At 57.8% G+C, this 17406-nt stretch overlaps 1 protein-coding gene across 2 annotated transcripts; it reads right to left on the reverse strand.

The window, feature by feature from the left end:
* Positions 1–1310: 1310 nt before the first annotated feature.
* LOC148110560 (T-lymphocyte surface antigen Ly-9-like) lies at positions 1311–12858 on the reverse strand. 2 transcript variants are annotated; one of them, XM_087855297.1, is made up of 5 exons: positions 12732–12858; positions 9717–10109; positions 7849–8145; positions 6191–6331; positions 1311–4699 (listed from the first exon to the last, which is right to left on the reverse strand). In XM_087855297.1, exons 1-5 carry the CDS (start codon positions 12802–12804, stop codon positions 4689–4691), a joined length of 915 nt encoding a protein of 304 aa, XP_087711423.1. In that variant the 5' UTR covers positions 12805–12858; the 3' UTR covers positions 1311–4688. The 2 variants fall into 2 exon arrangements, with proteins under 2 accessions (XP_087711423.1, XP_087711430.1); XM_087855304.1 differs by lacking the exon at positions 6191–6331.
* Between the last annotated feature and the right edge of the window lie 4548 nt (positions 12859–17406).

A 17406-nucleotide genomic window follows, 5' to 3' on the forward strand; every position in this document is an offset into this window, starting at 1 on the left:
CTGGAAACCCTCCTGGAGGTGCAAGTGCCTTAGTCCCTGGCCGGGGGACCGCGGGCCCTCGGACCAGACACCGTGAGGCTGACTCTCCTCTTCCCCCCCTTCACTGCGTGTCCCTGGACACAGGCCAGACGACCCGCGCCTGAGCTCTCATCACAGTGGGGATGTGGAGCTGCTGCAGGAGTCGCTGGGGGAGTCCCAGGGCCTGTGCGGGGCCGGTGAGGTCACCCAGTCCCGGAGAGCCCTGTTTGCTCCAGAACGCCCTTGTGGCACCATCACTCTGCCTGGTTCCCAGGCTTGGATCCTGGGGGCCATGTCTGACCTCCCCCCACTGTGTACCCACATCTGACCCATCAGCAAGGCCTGTCCACTCCAAAGTATTTCCCCCGCGTCCCACCCCCTCCTCCGTGTCTCCATTCTACCCGTCGAGAACCAGGAGCCCCTCTGGCTACACTGTCCAGGCCTGTGAGTCAGGAGGGGGCAGGGCCGCATTCGAAGCCCAGCGCTTTGGCTCCAGATCGCCGGCTTCTGAGTTGAGGCCGAGCCACCAGCAGCCCCTCCGCCGGGTCCTCTTCCAGGCCGCACCCTCCCCCCCCAGCCCTGCCCTGTGTCCTCCACACACGGCCACCTGGGCCTCTCCACCAGCTTCACACCCTGTCCCTGCCCCGCTTAGGAACTGTGCGGACCCCCCATCCCTTCTAGATGAACCCGGTGCTCCCGGGGGCTCAGGCCGCCTCCCCCACCCCTCTCCCTGCTGCTCCCCTTACTGCCCTGCAGCCCCGAACCCGGGGCAGCTCCTCCAGCACTGTGGGCAGGCTCCCAGCTCGGGGCCTTGGCTCACTTCACCTCTGCCTGCAACGTCCTTCCACGGACCTGCACGGTACCCACTCACCCCTACTCAGCCTCTGCCACCCCCCCAGACAGACCCATCTAGAACAACAGCTCCCCTGCCTGACTCTGCTTCTTCTGTTCCTCTCACTGGCCACGCCCGACCTTATATCTACTCGGTCAGTTGTTTATTTCCAGTGTCCCCCCCAAAGTACAAGATCTCAAAGGCCGGGGATTAATTTTGTTCACGTGTGTACCCAGCACTGAGCACAACGGTAAACAGGCCATGTTGGTGGGATCGCCTAGTGGTTCAAGCTCAGAGTCTAGAGGCCGACCTGCTATCGGGCTTCAAATCCCAGCTCTGCCCCTACTGGCTTCATGGTCTCACAATCTTCACAAGAGGTATTTGCCTTCATCATCCGTGAAATTGAGATAAATATAATATCTATTGGATAAATTAGTACTTAATTCTTCCCACCCTAGAAAGGTGACTAGCTGGTAATTAATGCTGAATAGTTGAAATATTTGTAGACTTATAGATTATAAATACTATCGCTTGAACCAAAAACATGCTTTATGTGTGTTAGTTGGAGGGAGGAAGAGAGGAAGAGAGCAAAATCCTCATCTTTCATGATGGAAACTACTATGTGCCTGAAATTGATCTGAAAATAGTGATAAAAGAAAATCATTTTTAAAAAAGAAAATTTTTTAGAAACACAGAGGTAAATGCCATAAGAAATTGCTCAGAACTGGAAGTGACTATCTTTTCCAGAAACAGGGTACAGTGGAACCAAGGTGCAGAGGGGCGTGTGGACAACAGGTCCCTGGGCTCATAGAGGAAGTTTTCCCTGAGGCTGGAGATGTGCCTGCTGCTGGGGACTGGGTCGGGGTGGGGGGGATGCTGGGAGGGGTCGGGGCCTGACAGGGAACCAGAGCATCTGCAGCCCCAGGAATGGGTGACAAGCAGAAACAAGAGCACGAACACCGACAGCCTGGTGGAGAAGGAGAGCACGGCTGTCTGGCCTCACAGAGGTGCCTGGGGCTCAGCCGTGGCTCACGCTGGGCTCTGGGTAACTAGCCAGTGTTCTCGGACAAGCCAAGCACTCATTTCAGCTGAGCAACCACGTTTCCTCCTGAAACCCTGTGGCTTGTCCTGGAGGAAGCTCTGCCTGTGCTGATAGTGAGAGATGGTCTTCGCTGGAGCAGCTCCGCCTCCCGTATGTGTAGAAAAGAGATCCGAATGCATTTGCTTGCAGCTCGTTTGTTCTAAATTGTTCTTGGCGGCTTGGAGGGTAGATACGGTATTTGTGCGGGTGGAGTAGAGTGTGTGTCCCAGGGAGCAGGGGACACTGGGTCCCCTGCTCAGATGAGTGGTACCTGCCTGAGGGGTGTCCTCTGCCAAATTCATTTCGTCATTGTTTTCTTTGACTCCAAAAGTGACTGAGCCCCAAGACCCGCTCATGATCACAAACTCGCAGTAAACTAGGACTAGTTTATCGACTCCATCAACTTGATAACGATCATCTCCAAAAACACCTCGGCTACCAGCACACTCAATGGTGAGAGATGGGAAGTGCTCCTTCTAAGACAAGGAATGGGGCAGGATGGCCCCTATCACCGCCCTTTCAGGGTTGGACTGGAGTCCCAGCTAATAAGGTCAGACCAGACAATTCAATAGGAAGCATGTGGACTGAGGAGGAAGAACTAAAAGTATCTTTGCGCACAGGTGACACGGTTTTCTACATAGAAAACCCAAAGGAATCAACAAAAGAGAGGAGGAAGAGGAAGAGGAAGAAGAAGAGGAACGAGGAGGAGGGGGAGGACTCTTATTTCTGATGGGTGACAAAGGCACAGTTGTGGGACACAGGTGACACTGCACAAAACTCATCTGCTCACTTACACACCAGCAATAAAGAAACGGAGTTGGAACCTGAAAGCACACGCTCCCGGGAAGAAGCCGGATCTTTATAGAGACCTGGGGGCTTGTCCCAAACCCCGGAGCAGGTGAACGCTGAGAACCTGACAGGCAGGAGGAGGCCATGGGCCCCACTGACCCCACCGTCAGAAGAAACCAGGTCCCTTCTGGGCTGCGTCGAGGGAGCTCATGACGGACGATGGGCACCGCAGCTCGGCAAGGATGTGGCGTCGGGCCTCTGTGGCATTTTTGCCGCAAAACCCCAAAATTAAAAAGACCAAGCCTGTGCCCTGTGCTCCCCAAGGACCACCCCAAGCGGCAGGTCAGCTCCTGCTTGGCAATCCGGGGACCCCCGGAGTCCAGCTCCATCTGTGGTCTGGTCATCTCAGTTTCCGCAAGGCGACCCTTCCAGGTGATCCTTAGGGAATTGGCAGCGTGTTGCGGGGCCGTCCAGGAGGCTCGGCGTTTTCCTGCCATCTCCCCCAGGCGCCTGTCTGCGGGCCTCGTGCCTAAGGAAGGGGCTTGGCTCTCATGACCTGGAAAGTGTCACCAGCCTGTGAAAACTGGGAAAATCCGGACAATGTTGGCACCCCATCTAGCAGACCTCAGAGGTCCCCAGACGAGAGGGCCGACCTCGTCCCAGGAGGCTTGTTTCAAGTGCAACGTCCCCAGGTCATGGAGAAGATGCTGGTTGGTACCCACCGCTGCAGCCCGACGATGTCCCAGCTTCTGGAACAACATCAAGAAACTCTGAGAGGAGGGGCGCCTGGGTGGCGCAGTCGTTAAGCGTCTGCCTTCGGCTCAGGGCGTGATCCCGGAGTTCCGGGATCGAGTCCCACATCGGGCTCCTCTTCTGGAAGCCTGCTTCTTCCTCTCCCACTCCCTTGCTGTGTTCCCTCTCTCGCTGGCTGTCTCTCTGTCACATAAATAAATAAAATCTTAAAAAAAAAAAAAAAGAAACTCTGAGAGGAGGCAGCCGATGGGATCCATCTTCAGGGGCCTCTTCACAGGAACCCGACACTTGTCCTGGGTACGAACCACCTGTCCCCGTGGATGTTGTCCTTGACCATCTGACCCTGCACTGCCTGTCCACGATGTGTCATTACTGCTTTGAGTCCTTACCCCCTTTTCTAAGGGAATGGCCTCATTTTCACGGGCTTCTTTCCTGTGTTGTGGGCAACTGTGAGTCTTTCTCTAGGAACGTGTTCTCCAGCTTTCCTCAGATTCTCCAGAGCGTCCATGGCTCCAACAGGAGATGTCAAGACTCTAACCAGGCCAGCCAGGAGCCCCGAGGTCACGAGCAGCTCAGTGCCTACTCCCTGCTATGGTCTGAGGCCCCATGGGGGGGTCACCGCTGAGGTAATCAGAGCTCTTCCCTCCGGGGCTATCTCCCAGCAGGGGGAATGACGGGACAGGGAACCTTCCGGGGACTGACACCGTTAACTAGGGAGTGGACAAGGGAGCAGTCTGGGAAATCTGAGAGACAAGTAAGGACTTAAGTTAGACCTTAAACCAGGGGCAGGAGGGGGAGGGGGACAAAGGCCACAGGGCGGAGGGGGGGGGCGCTTGAACTGAGACCTGGAGAGATCGCAGGCATGAGTGGGAAGGAGGCTGAGGTCCAGCACTGCCGCGGGGCCTCACGGGAGAGGAGTCTTGGCTCCTGCTCGTCAGGATTCCTTGGGCTCGGGTGTCCTCGCTGTGGACATTTCTGAGGTCAGGAAACATGTTTGCTCTGACATTGCCTAGCGGTCCATAAAGGACTGATGTATCGATGTCACCCATACAGTGTAGCTCCGATGAAACCCAGTAGCCACTGTGAACCGTGAGAAAGTAGGACGGGCTCCCCTGGAGCAGAGGGGCCATGGGACACACAGGTGGAAGGGAGCCTTCGATTCTGGAAACATCTGCTCCAATTTTCAATCTTATGTGCACAACGTGAGTTCCATCATCAGGAGGTCCCTGCCAGAGAGAACACAGAACAATTTATTTCCTCTATGTCATTAATTTTTAAAAATTTAAGCCAACAAACTTTCGACTGCTTTTTCTTGAAGTAGACTCTGTGCCCAATGGGGGCTCGAACTCACCACCCCCAGATCTATAATTGCGGTTCCACCGCCTGAGTGAGCCAGGTGCCCCAGACTACCTTTGAAATTAGGTATTTCTGGTTGAGTACGTAACGCTAGACACCAATTCATGTGGTTCTTGATTTAATCCTGTGAACAGCTTGCTGAGGTCAGTCCCATCAGCATCCTCACTGGCCTCAGCAGAAATCAGGGGCACAGAGAGGGTGGGTGACTTGCCCAGGGTCACACAGGCTGGAGGGGGAATCAGGCAGGAGCCGCAACTGTGAGCGCTCCAGGTGGGGACCAGGTGGAAAGTGCCCTCATGGTGCCCAGCAGGTGCACCCTTCCTCTCAGAGCGTCTCCACCTGTTGTCTCCTTTCTCTCTGGAGTATGTTCTAGGCTGGGCCACGAATCCCTGACTCCTGGCTGCACCTTCATGTCTGTACCCCCGCCCCATGTCGACTTGCCAGCTCTTCCTAGTTTCTCTGCTGCTGACCCTCCCGACCTGCCCCTGTGGTGGGTCTCCGAGCAAAGGGCAGCACCTGTGCCACCCAAGGCTCCCTGAGCATCCTCCCTCCAGGCCCTGAGGGCAGGCAGCACCGCCACCTGGTGGCCGAGGACTGAACTGCCGCTAGAGACTTCTAGCAAAGGAGCCTTCCCACCTCAGCTCACCTGCACACACAGGTCTTGAGCACCTACTGTGTGCAGCAGGGGGAAGCAGAGACAGGAAGCTAAGTCCTTGTCCTAGGGGAGCCCAGAGGCTGGATGGACAGAAGCACAGATCTTTTCAGGGAAGGGGGAGGAGCCTCTTCTAGATCAGGGGCACCCCTACCCTGGAATGCAGACAGAGGGCTCCTGGAGCAGCTGAGGGACAGAGCCGCCCAGAGGGACCCGCACAGACCCAGTGCTGCTGGCATGACCTCCCCCAGCGACCAGCACTGCATGGGCCCCGAGGAGAATTTTCTTGGTTAATACTGCATTCCCTGGAAAGGGTTACAGAGGCAACCAGGCCAGATTGTGCAGATGACGGGGTTGACAGACACACACCCAGGCACAGAGGCACTGGGGAGAACCCAGGCTGCCCCCTCCCCCAGCCTCATCCTGTCCCTCCTGTCTCCAGACTCCCGCTGGCTCCGCTCTGCATAGTGGATGCCAGCATCTGGGTCCCTGTGCTCCTCCTGCGATCCTGCACCTGAGTCATGCACAGATGGAGCTGGAGTCTGAGCCTGGAGACCTAGACCCTCCCCCTCCATGACCCCACGGCCATGGCCACACCAGCCAGCCTCCTGCGGGACATTCCCTGAGCCGCAAAATGCAGGAGAGAGCTAGCTCCAGGAAGAGTGGGGGAGGGAGGGGTCTGGGCTCAGGAAGGAGAAGTGCAACCTGCCTCTCCCAGAGTCCACGTTCTTCTTCTCCCCACGTGTCTTCCAAAGATACAGCCCAGCTCCCAGGATCAGCAGCACGATCGCAACAGATCCTAGGATGTTTCGTAATAGGGCAGCAGTGACCTGTCCATGTAGACCTGTTTCTGTCGCACAGAGAGAGTGAGGAAGGTTAAGGCAAGAGAGCAGTGAGGACGCCCGTGGCCACACACACGGAGACGTCTGAAGGGACCTGGTCAGAAGCTGAAGAGGGAGGAGCACGGCAGGTGCTTTCCCTCAGCCAGTTCCCGAGCTCCTGCTTGGGGCCAGGGTGCTGAGAGGAACGGGACATGGTGCCCGCCCTTGAGGAGCCCCTCAGCAGGGGGAGGGCTGAGAACATGCCAGAGGCAGCCAGCCAGGGCCATCCCAGGGCACGAGAGCTTTACAGCTTGCACCCAGGTCTTCATGGAGGGCCTCCTGGAGGAGGTGATGGGGAAACCTGGTCTTCAGGGAGGAGTAGGAGATTACCCGATATTCAGGGTTGGGGGACATTCCAGGAAGGAGAGCCATGAACAGGAATGTCTGTGTCAACTCTCCAGCCCTGGGAGCTGCCAGCACCCACTGGGGCAGAAGGGAGAGGGACCAGGCAGGCGGAGCCGGGTAGGAGGATGAAAGGGAGGCAGGAGCCTCTCTCCAGAGGGTCCAGTGGGTCACTGAGCCATGAGCTTCCTCTGAGATCAGAGATGCTGAGGCACCAGGTTCCCCCGCAGCTGGTGGAGGAGGGAGTGGAGGGACGAGGGGGCACACGGGGACCCAGGTCATCATTCGTTCACGGACACACTGACTGTAAGCAGACTTCCCGAGGCCGAGGGTGGGACAGGCATGCAAAGGAGAAGCAGACACGGCCCCTGCGCTACAGGTGTTCAGGCTGCAGAGGAGACTAATCCCGGCCCAGAGCATCAGCTCTCCGTGTGGGACACTGACTGCTCCTTAGAGGAGATGAGGTGTGAGGGCAGGACAGCGGCAGCTCCTGCAGGGCCCTGAGCCATCGAGGCTGAGTAGCCCCTCTGCAAACTCTCTGAATGCTGGAACTGCACCCAGCAGCCGTCCTGTGGGACTGCATGGGTCACGGGCCCCATACCAGCTGCAGTGAAGGGGTCCCTGGACGGGAATAAGTGGGGGAGTGGAGGACCCCTGACTTGGAGGGGCTGAGGGCAGAGGGAGGGGCCTGAGCAGAGGCTGGAAGCTGAGGAGACCAGGACACATCTGGGAACGCAGGCAAGCAGGTGGGTGTGAAGCGTGTTCATGAGGCCAGAAACGGGCAGAGGAGCTCCGATCCCTGAATCCTGCAGGGAGTTCCTGGCTCAGACCCCTTAGAGGGCACAGACCACTGACACCCCCAACTCGCTCTTTCTGAAAACCACCCTAGACACACACGGGATGATGGATGAGGGTGGGAGAGGTACCTGCTGGTGCTGCCTGGATGAGCAGGGGTGAGGGGGAGGAGAGCAGCAGGGGAGGGACAAGAAAGGGCAGAAGCGCATAAGGTATGCCTGCCGGCGTCTTGGACGAGGTGACCGGGTGGCAGGTGATAACTAAAATATGGTGGGACAGGAGCCGGGAACCCTCACTCAGGGCTGCCTGAGCTCCGGGACAACCCTTACGTCTGGCAGCATGCGCTCACCGTGGCCACAGACGTCCCCAAGGCCCCAGGTGACAGTTTTCTGGTCCACCTGGTTGCTGACCACACAGGTGAGGCTGGCACTGGGCTGGCTCAGGGGCAGGGTCACAGCCAACGTCCAGGGGTTGGGGGCTGGTCCCGAGGCCGGTCTCTGCTCCAGCTCCCTGGGGAGGCCCTCGCTCTCCCAGGACACGGTCAGGTTCTCCCTAGTTCCTGTGGTGTCACACTCCACGGTGACGTTGCACCAGCCTGGTGTGAGGGACGGAACTGTGGCCCGGATCTGGGGAAGGAGCACGGGCTCTGTGGTGGGAGAGACAAGAGGACAGAGGCTCACGTGAGTGGAGAGCATCACAGCTCCTGCTTTCTCCTGCGGATTCTCCCTGACGCTCTGGCTTCCTCCCCTGAAGGATGGTGCCTGCAGTTTACAGATAACTCAGAACAGACCCAAATATACAGCAGGTGCCAAAAAGGAGTGGGAGACACTGAGTTCAGCTCTATGTGATTTCACTACACTAAGCAAGTTAGAAATTTCCCCTGAGAAAAAAATGTGGATCCCAACAACCTAAACCTCATTAATTCTAAGAAAGTGGGCTGTCCTGTAGAGGAAAAGGAAGTTGGGACAGCATTTGTCCTAGTCCAGTCCCAGGCCCTGCTTCTCCTGCTGGGATGGTGCCTGGGACCCGTCAGCCCATGGTGCAGAGGCTACTGGTCAGTTCTGGACGGCAGAGATCAGCCCCAGGATCCCACCAGGAGAGACCGTGATGGGGGACACAGTGGTGGCACCTAGGAATGGCCTCACTGAGTGTTGTTGAATATGCCCTGAATTTGGGGTCCAAAGATGAACAAGGGACAAACTGACAGTCAGTCTACGGAATCTCGCAGACCTGAGCGGCACAGGCCACTCTCTCTGGAGCAGGACGTCTCTCTGTGCAGGGGGGAGTGCAGGGAGAGAGAGCTGCTCACTGAGCTTCTGAGGAAGGGCTGACTGTGAGCGTCTCCTACGTCTGTGGAGGGTTAGAGCCGGACCCGTGAGTCTGAGTGAGCTGCCTCGGGCCGGTGTTGAGAAGGACGAGGGGACGGGGTGGGGAGAACCACACGTGGGCTTCCACAGCCTGCTAGGTGACGAGTGTCCCCCAACCGTGGCCATGTGCTGACCCTCAGAACCTGCAAGTGTCTTAGGTTCCATGACAAAGGGAAACTGAGGCTGCTAACCAGCTGACGCTAAACCAGAGAAGGTCTGGATTCCCAGATGGGCCCCATGTGATCACAGGTCCTTGCAAGTGGAGGGAGGCAGGAGAGGAGGAGGGAGAGACTCAGGGCCAGAGGGACTCATCCCTCCAGTGCCGGCTGTGAAGGGGGAGGAAGGGCTACGAGCCGGGGGATGCGGGCGCCACTAGAAGGACGGACAGGAACAGAAATGGATTCTCCCCAGAACCTCCAGAGAGGAGCAGGCTTGCCGACACCTGGAGCTCATGGCCGAGGCTCTGGGGTCTGAGTCCTGCCCCGTAGCCCAGGAGGACACTCAGGTGGTGGTGCGGTCCCCCCATGAGGGTCAGTCACCTGTTACAGCAGCACTAGACAGCTGACAGTCACACTGAGCACCCTGAGTGCTATGGGGACAGTGAGTGTTATGGCCAAGTCCCCATTTCCCCCCGCTCCGTGTTCCCCTCCTGAGGCACAGAAGTGATTCATCCCCGGTGTGAACCTCAGTTCTGCCTGCGTTTGTGCTGAACACACGGCATCTACTTCCAGGGGAGAAGATCGAGTCTGAAGGCTGCGGTCTGGAAGGGATCCTGCCATCGGGGCGCGTGGACACTCCAGGGACAGAGGACGGAGGTCAGCTATGGGGCTGGGGAGGGGCCACCACGTACCATAGACCGTCAGGTGGAAATCCTGGTCAGTTTGTATTCCGTTACTGTAGCTGACTCGAACCCGGTACAGCCCGCTGTCCTCAAGGGTCAGGTTGTCAATCCTCAGGGTCGTTGTGTTGGGGACATGGACTCTCTTCTCAAACTTGTCCTGGAAGTTGAACCATTCTGGAACATCTGACCCTGGAATGACCTGCAGTATGGCTGTCCAGTTGGACCCTAATGCAATGCCCCAAAACATCTTCTCCAGCTCGACTCCTGGGGGTAATTCCGGACTTCTGATCACGTGAAACAACACAGAATCTCCTTGCGTCCTCTTCAGAGAATCAGGGATTCCAGAATCCTCCACTCCAGAACCACGGACTCTGGAGCTCTGGGTCAGAGCGCCGCAGACGCCTAGGGCACAGGACACAGGAAATGTGAGAGGTTTTCATTAGGAATAAAGGAGGAACCCCTAGAACAATCTTCTTCACGAGATCTGTCCCGTGTGCTCCCCGGACTCTTGGAAGGCGGGAGAGAGCCGTGAATGGGAGGCGAGGCTGGGATCCCTCCCGGTCCCAGGGGAGCGTCCCCTTGAACAGGTCCCGCGGACTTGCTCACCTGAGGTGCCCTGACCCCCGACAGCGCGAGCAGGAACGTTAGGAGAGGTCGGAGTAAAAGCACAAGCATGTTTTCGGTCCATACCAAGTGCATTAGTGCAGGAGGCAGCCTCTCACGGGGCTGCAGAGACCCTCCAGCCCGCAGGCCGGGCAAGCTCTGCCCCTGGAGTGGGGGCTGCCCCCGGGACTGGCCTCTAAGGAGCAGAGTGCCGCTCACGGGATGGACGGCCCTCAGGGACAGCAGGTCCTACACGAGGGTGACACCGTCTTGCTGTCACCCTGTGTCCTGCTCGCTGTGACGACGCCGGCGGCCATGTTGTGGGCGGCCCTGTGGAGGGGCCCCCATGGGGAGGGACGGAGGGCAGCCCCTGGCCAACAGCCAGGGAGGGGTGAAGCCTTGACACAGCTCCCACAAGCTTCACTGAGGGGCAGGGCGACACTGATACCCTGTCCGTTTTATCCCATCGTGACACAAATGCCGTGGGTCCCCACGCGCGGTGCTCCATCCCTCTCATTATTATTTTTTTTTCTAAGAAAATATTTTTTATAATAATATTTTTTTATTATATTATGCTAGTCACCATACAGTACATCCCTGTTTTTTGAGGTAAATTTCGATGATTCATTAGTTGCGTATAACACCCAGTGCACCATGCAATACGTGCCCTCCTTACTACCCTCTCATCAGAAACCGATTTGGACAAAAGTTTTTTTTGGACCCTCCACCTCCACAAATGTGAGATAAAGATTCTGTGTTTAAAGTACCCTACACCCTCCCCCTGCTCTCCCCCTGCCCTGCTCTCCCTCTGACCTGCCCTACACAGAGCTCCTCCCTCCCAGCACTGCTGTCTGGTCAGGGAGGTTTGAGCAGTTCTGTGGTCTCACCCCCCCAGCTATTGTCCCGGGAAAGGGGACTCAAGTACTCGGCAGGCTTTGGCAGAGACGTGGGGTGAGCTGAGGGTCAACCAGCACTAGCTGGAAAGGGGGGAACCCGGGAGAGAGGAGGCTCAGCTCTCAGGCTGCAGGGGAGGAGCTGCCCAGAAGCTGGACGGTGAGCCTCAGCCTGAGCAAGCGGGAAGCCCACTCAAGACGGGGGAAGGCAGGAGAGCGCTCAGGTCTGCAGAAGGTGCTGAACCCAGAGAGGGACACAAGGGCAGGGGCGGGTGGCTGTGAGCAAGAGGGTCTGAGTTTATTTAAATAGGATAAAATTTAATTTTCACCCCTCAACATAACATTTCGTGCATTTCTCTCTCTTTTCTTTCCTTTCTACCTCCCTCCCTCCCTCTCTTCCTCCCTCTCTTATTTTTCCTTCCTTCCTTCCTTCCTTCCTTCCTTCCTTCCTTCCTTCCTTCCTTCCTTCCTTCCTTCCTTTCTTCCTTCCTTCCTTCCCTTTCCAAAACAAACATTTATGAAGGAAACTCCACAATTTCCCATATGCCTCCAGTTCAATGAATTTCCCAAGAAGAGAAAGCCCACATTTGTTTTCAGAAAGTTACCTTCTTAAAGGTTTTTAAAGCCTTGCAACGCTCATTTTCTAATGAGTAATCTCCCTGTTTACAAATGCCCTGTTTTCTACAAATTTCCTGGAATCCCTGCAGCTCATGGAGGGGCTGGTGCGTTCACACCATACATTACAGACAATAAAAGCTTTCCAAGCTGTTCCCAGAATTCACAATTCTGAAGATCTTAGTGTTTTTTCCTTTGTTCTTATTTAACTTACACATAAACAGATGTCTAAGATGAATTAAGACCTGGAAACTGGGCTCTTGTTAAAACAGTCTTTCAGTTCCCTTTTTGTGGCCCCCTCTGCTTCCCTCCTGCCCCCCCCCGGGTCACCCCCACATATAGCCCAGGTCAGCAGTCTCCTATTCCGGGCTCACCCTTACACACAGCAGGTGCGCCCAGACCCTTGAATTCTGGGGGCTCCTTTCCTTCCTTTGCACACAATCTTCATTGGACTCTGGGCCCTCATCCTGCCCAAGGAGCCGGACTAGAGTGGCTTCCTCCAGCTCAGACAGGGGCTCTGGGCTGGCCCCTCCTGCACACAGCAGCTGCAGGGCTGCTGGGTCTGCTGGGCATCGCAGGTGGGGTGCCCATCTGCACCCCTGGGTCCCCCAGCCGCTCCCTTATCTCCTCCATCCCTCTCCCCAGGAGGCTCCGGGCTCTCCTGCCCTCCCCTCTGGTAGGGGTTCCCTTCATGCAGCCAGGCAGCCAGGGCTCAGGGTTCCCAGTCCGGCCTCAGCCACCAGCTCCCTTTGTTCCCTCCGCTCACCCCGGGCTCTGAACCAAATGCACGGTGTGTGCTCGGTCATCACAGAGCTGGTTCTCTGGTTCTTCAGTAAAGACCTGAGAGGGCCCAGGGGCTCCTGCCTCCTGCCCACCCAGCGGCCCTCCCTCCCAGGGAGACCGGGCCACTCACTGAGGAGAAGGCTGGTGAATCCCAGGAGCCAGGAGGCTCTGCCCAGGTGGGGGTCTTCTGAGCAGGTGTCCATGGCCGACGGCCTCTCTGCTGGCTAGGTCTGGGCCTATGAGGTTGCATAGGAAACATCCAGAATGCAGATGTAAGAAGGGAGGAAGGATTCTTTAACCGGAAGAGCCCTAGGCTCCTCCACGCCCTAAGGGCGGGGCTGACTGTTAGTTCCTGGACTCACTGTCCGGTCTAGAGCAAGCCATTCCCATCTCTCCTGTTACCTCGCTCCTGCAGTGAGAACTTGGGAGATAATTGCAGAATAAATGTAGGAACAGCCCCCCTCTAGGAGGCCCAGAGCTGGAGAGACCCCGTCCCCGTGCTCACAACCAGCTGGGTGGTCTCCCCTCCCCAGCCTGCACCCCTAGGACCCCTGACCTGTGTCCCTGGGTCCCACTCAGCCCAGGCCGCCCTGCTCGCCAGCGCCAGCCGATGGACAGCACAGAGTCACATCCTAGAGCCAAGGACGCAGGGCCTCTCCTGCTTTGGGCCTGTCCTCTGTCTTTACACCATTTCACAAGTCACGTTTCCTTTCTGATTTTCTAGGAACTTCCCTGTCAGTGTCTAAGTGAGAAGCTAGGAGCAGGAGAACACAGCACTCCTGGGAAGTGTCTCCCCCACACCCCAATGCACATGAGGCCATGTCCCTAGTGCTGTTGCCCCAGGGCTCTGTCTGTGGCCTAGGCCGGTCCTGCCCCCACACACAACACCGAGCCCACCCCCACCGGACCAGCGCCACAGCCCCCTTACTGTATGAGGCTCTGCCAGCCCAGGGCCCGTGCTCACACACGGGCAGGGGCTGAGAGGGTCATGAGCCTCTGGCCTCAGGCTCAGCGGCCTCAGACTCACGGCCGCCTACAGAGGCTCAGGCCTGGCCTCTTCTTTCAGGATGGGTTCCCACAACCTCTGAGAACCCTGTCCTCCCGGGGACCCGAGGGGAGCAGCTCCATCACTCACCCCCGGCCGGTGCCCCATTCCCTGCCCCCTGGGCTCCCCCTCAGCTGCTCAGACCCTCAGATGCCAAGGCTGGACCCCAGGACTGGCCCTGCACTCAAGGAGGTCAGCCTGGTGGCTGTTAAACCCACTTTCTGGGTGTGAGACCCGAGTCCTGAGGGTTTGGACCACCCGCAGAGGTCACACAGCAGAGCCAGAGTCAGGGTCTGGACTCCTAACAAGGAGCTCTGAGAAATCCCGCCTCACTGCCGCTGTCCTGTCCCACTGTGCGGCCTCCAGCAAGTCCTCGCGTCCCGTCTGGGCTCCCCCGACCTGCTCTGTGCCCTTCAGATCAGAGAGCACTCAGCACTGCCCTGTTCCCCCGCTCCCAGCCAGTGATGGGAGATCCCTTCCACGGGCCGTCCCGGAGCCTGTGGGTACAAAGTCCTTGGACAGAGTCCTGATCTGGGCACCTCTCCCCTGGTCCCTTCAGGGTGATGGGGACTAAGTCAGCTGTGCCCCTGTCCCTGTCCCTACAGCCCTGGGCGAGTCCTCTCAGGGTGAGGACTGTTTGCTTGTGGAAACCACACCTTGGGGTGGGGCGCAGGGCCCAGGAGGGAGCCCCCAGCAGCTGCCGGCCGGGGACCCCGTAGGGTCACTCAGCATACGTTCCATGTTGGGGCAGCCCCTGGGACTCGTTACAGCTCTAGGGCTCCGGTAAAACCAGACCCGAGTCCCTCCCACTTGGAGAAGCCACACTGATGGGAGGGAGGCCAGGCCTGACCCCGGGCAGCCTCTCTCCTTTCTCACACCCCAGGCAGAGGAAACAAGCCTGTGGTTGCAACATTGTAACCTCTGAGGTTCACAGCAGCTCTCTGCTGACCACAGCCTCCCCCCTGCACTGGGTGAGTCACACCCCGGCCAGCTCCTCCAGCCCAGCTCAGGGTAGGGGTGCCTTCTCCCACACTCAGGCTCTTCCTGAGACCTCCATCCTGTCTGCACACAGCTTCCTCGTGGGCAGAGAGCTCATGACCCTGAGCCTGGGGACCCGCGCTGGGCAGCGTGGCTTCTGTGCGGACAGCGGGCTTCGGGCTGGAAACCCTCCTGGAGGTGCAGGCACTCAGTCCGTGGCCGGGGGAGCTGGGCTCTCGGACCAGACACCGTGAGGCTGACTCTCCTCTTCCCCCCCCTTCCCTGCGTGTCCCTGGACACAGGCCCAGACGTCCCCGCGCCCGAGCTCTCAGCACAGCGGGGATGTGGAGCTGCTGCAGGAGTCGCTGGGGGAGTCCCTGGGCCTGTGCGGGGCCGGTGAGGTCACCCATCCCCAGGAGACTCCTGTTGGCTCCAGAACGCCCTTGTCCGAGAGACCTCGTGCACGAGAATGTGCTGGCTCTCCTGCTGGACCAGGTTCCCAGGAGCAGCCCCTCCTGCCTCTCCATTGCCCTCATGTCCTTTCGGAGGAACAGGACTGACTTGGGGACAGGCAGCCCCTGAGGGTAGACGCTCCGTCCCTGAGCCAGCGCCTGTCTGCATTTCCACACAGGAGCCCAAAGCCCCCGTCCAGTGAGGATGCATCAGTGGGAATCAGAACGTCCTTCCCGATATGGACACTGGATTCCTTGCCCCCCGGAGAGCAACGCCGTGAGTCCCGGGAGTCAGTGGGGCCGTCGGATGGGAAGGGAGGCCTCTGTGAGGAAGGGACAGTGGATGGAGGCCTGTAGACTCTGGGGTCCCCGGGAGTTCACTCAGGAGCTGCCACTGGTCCCCACCAGACTGGACCCTCCACATTCTGTGGCACACTTCAGGGGACACTGGTCCCCAGCTCCCTGGGCACCAGCATCTCCTGACCCTCCTGCCCCACTGGCCGCTCCTCCTTGGGCTCCCCACCCTGACTCTGACCATGCCTGTGCCGGGGTTTCTTCCTGGACCCCTTCTCTGTCTACACTGCCTTCCCCTGAACTCTAGACCCGTCTCTGCAATTGCCTGGTGACAGGTCTGCGTGCAGACGCCGTGTGTCTCCTGCCGGATCTCAGCCCGGATCCGACTCCGCTCCTCCCCCGGGAACTCCCCTTCTCAGGAGGGCACCACCACCCTCCACGGTGCCCAGGCCCAATCCTAGAGGCCACCTCGACCTCCCCTCCTCGTGTACCCACATCTGACCCATTAGCAAGGTCTGTTGACTCCGAAATATTTCACGATCCCCCCGTCCCACCCCCTCCTCCGTGTCTCCATTCTACCCCTCGAGAACCTGGAGCCCCTCTGGCTACACTGTCCAGGCCCGTGAGGCAGGAGGGGGCAGGGCCGCATTCGAAGCCCAGCGCTTTGGCTCCAGATTGCCCGCTTCTGAGTCGAGGCCGAGCCACCAGCAGCCCCTCCGCCGGGTCCTCTTCCAGGCTGCACCCTCCCCCTCCAGCCCTGCCCTGTGTCCTCCACACACGGCCACCTGGGGCTCTCCGCCAGTCTCACGCGCTGCCCCTGCCCCGCTCAGCAACTCTGCGGACCCCCCATCCCTCCTAGATGAACCTGGTGCTCCCGGGGGCTCAGGCCGCCTCCCCCACCCTTCTCCCTGCTGCTCTGCTCACTGCCCTGCAGCCCTGAGCCCGGGGCAGCTCCTCCAGCACTGTGGGCAGGCTCCCAGCTTGGGGCCTTGGTTCACATCACCTCTGCCTGCAACGTCCTTTGACGGACCTGCACGGTACCCACTCACCCCTACTCAGCCTCTGCCACCTCCCCAGACAGACCCATCTAGAACAGCAGCTTCCCTGCCTGACTCTGCTTCTTGTGTTCCTCCCACTGGCCACTGACCTTCTATCTACTTAGTCACTGGCTTATTTCCAGTGTCCCCCCCAAAATACAAGATCTCAAAGGCTGGGGATTGATTTTGCTCCCGTGTGTACCCCCAGCACTGAGCACAATGGTAAGCAATCCATAAACAGGCTATGTTGGTGGGATCGCCTAGTGGCTCAAGCTCGGAGTCTAGAGGCTGACCTGCTATCGGGCCTCAAATCCCAGCTCTGCCCCTACTGGCTTCATGGTCTCACAATCTTCACAAGAGGTATTTGCCTTCATCATCCGTGAAATTGAGACAAACATGGTATCTATTGGATAAATTAGTACTTAATTCTTCCCACCCTAGAAAGGTGACTAGCTGGTAATTAATGCTGAATAGCTGAAATATTTGTAGACTTATAGATTATAAATACTATAGCTTGAACCAAAAATATGCTTTATGTATGTTAGTTGGAAGAGGGAAGAGAGGAAAAGAGGAAAATCCTCATCTTTCATGATGGAAACTAGTATGTGCCTGAAATTGATCTGGAAATAGTGATATAAGAACATCATTTTTAAAAAAGCACATTTTTTAGAAACACGGAGGTAAATGCCATAAAACATCATTAAGTATTGAAAGTGACTTTCCTGGCACAGAACTGATGGCTCCTGCTCGGCAGGATCCCTTGGGCTCGGGTGTCCTCGCTGTGGACATTTCTGAGGTCGGGACACACGTTTGCACTGACGTTGCCTAGCGGTCCATAAAGGACTGATGTATCGACGTCACCCATACAGTGTAGCTCTGAGGAAACCCAGTAGCCACTGTGAACCGCGAGAAAGTAGGACAGGCTCTCCTGGAGCAGAGGGGCCGTGGGACACACAGGTGGAAGGGAAACTTCGATTCTGGAAACTTCTGCTCCAATTT

The sequence above is a fragment of the Ursus americanus genome, chromosome 2 (genome assembly GCF_024610735.1).
Source record: "Ursus americanus isolate L20-20 chromosome 2, mUrsAme1.1.p, whole genome shotgun sequence".
NCBI lineage: Eukaryota > Metazoa > Chordata > Mammalia > Carnivora > Ursidae > Ursus > Ursus americanus.